The 1,579-nt window shown below is 46.9% G+C and overlaps 1 protein-coding gene across 1 annotated transcript in view; it reads left to right on the top strand.

The window, feature by feature from the left end:
- LOC112074233 (vertnin-like) overlaps window positions 1–1,283 on the top strand; it is an 11,778-nt gene extending 10,495 nt beyond the window's left edge. The window contains exon 5 of the mRNA XM_024141434.2: window positions 339–1,283. Within this exon, the coding sequence (XP_023997202.1) occupies window positions 339–1,152 (814 nt within the window). The 3' untranslated portion in view covers window positions 1,153–1,283. The remainder of the gene's footprint in view (window positions 1–338) is intronic.
- The last annotated feature ends 296 nt before the right edge of the window (window positions 1,284–1,579 follow it).

The following is a 1,579-nucleotide window of genomic DNA, read 5'->3' as shown; positions in this document are numbered from 1 at the left end:
CAATTATTACTGTTATTTAGCTCTGCCTTTAATACAATAATTTACTGTATTTAGGCTCTGCATTTTTTAGCTCTGCCTTTAATACAATAATTTACTGTTATTTAGCTCTGCCTTTAATACAATAATTTACTGTTATTTAGCTCTGCCTTTAATAAAATAGTTTACTGTTCTTTAGCTCTGCCTTTAATAATAAAATAATTTACTGTTATTTTAGACATTCTTTAAAAAAAATGTATCTTGCATTCATCCATTTTATTACCTTCTTTCATTCTATTGATTTACTGTAAAGTGTGTCGCAGTTTTAACATTCACTTTAACTAACGTCTGATTTGATCCAGGTCGACTTACTACAACTGGAGGAGAGAGGCCATGCTATGTAACCGTGGCTACAAGGTCGGAAGCAGAGAAAACAGCTTGGACGCGGATAAGAGTAGTCCAACTGGTGGTCTGTCCCCTATCGGGGGGACTGAGAGCCGTGGTCACGCTGCCACCGTCTTCCCCAGAGTTAAGATCTGTAGCAACAACCATAAAAGGTTCAGGATGGTGTTCCTACGCAGGAAGAAGCTGAGAGAAGCTGCCAAGGTGAAGGTGTGGAGGTCAAAATGGCCTCTGTCTAGGTTCAGAGTGCGGTACCCCTCCCTGTCCCTCTGTTTCTACTGGCTGTGGCGTAACGGCCCCAGTGGAACCAGGAAGGAGGAAATCACCACCCCGTCTCTAGAGATGGACAGGTCTGAGATTATTATCGAGTACAACAACGACGCAGTGAAAGACAATGGGATGATGATGACAGAGAGTGACATAAAGACAAAGGCTCCAATTCAGGACGTGTTCTCCTTTGAGGGGGACCCAACAGAGGATCTGAGAGGCCCCGTCACCATGACCTCTGTGACATCCCCCTTCGACACCCCTCTCCCCAACCCAACCAAGATGTCCGCCACCGCCGCTCCCACAGACGACCAGATGTTTGTGATGGATCTGGTGGCCCTGGCCAACTTCAAGGCGAAGGCCAAAGTTTTCCTGCAGCAACGCTTCGAGGAGAAGTCCTTCCCCACGTTCAAGGAGTTCAGGTCCTTCTTCCCCCTGACTCCMCGCTCCACCTACTATATGTGGAAGAGAGCCCTGCATCACGGAGTKCCACTGGTACATGGCTGAGCGACATGGCTGAGAGAGGACACCTAGTGTAATGGTGGTCGTACACTCTGTTACACTAGCTTTAAGCAGAAGGGTGTCCCTGTAACAAACTGAAATGCTCTCTTGTCTGTAGTCTCTCCCGAATCCTAAACTCTTCCCCCCCCCCTCCCCCGCCACTCCCTCAAACAAAGTCCTCAGTATCAAAACCCCCACCCTCACCCACTTCGAAATGATGTAGGTTTTTCACAATTGTTTTCAACTGAGCGCGCTGTAATTGTTTGGTTTGTAGTTTGAGGCATGCTTCAGCTGGGTGAAGTCTAATGTATTGAAATGGCAGCCCAAATGCTTTTTAAACATGATGTTCTCCCTCCATCTCGTCTCCATTCCTGCCTCCCTTTGTTCTCCCTCCTCCCTCCATTCCTTCACCTATCACCTTCAGGTCATGTGG

Source organism: Salvelinus sp. IW2-2015, unplaced genomic scaffold, assembly GCF_002910315.2.
Source record: "Salvelinus sp. IW2-2015 unplaced genomic scaffold, ASM291031v2 Un_scaffold2539, whole genome shotgun sequence".
NCBI lineage: Eukaryota > Metazoa > Chordata > Actinopteri > Salmoniformes > Salmonidae > Salvelinus > Salvelinus sp. IW2-2015.
Note: the sequence above shows the minus strand (reverse complement) of the source record. Positions and strands in the feature narration are given on the sequence as shown.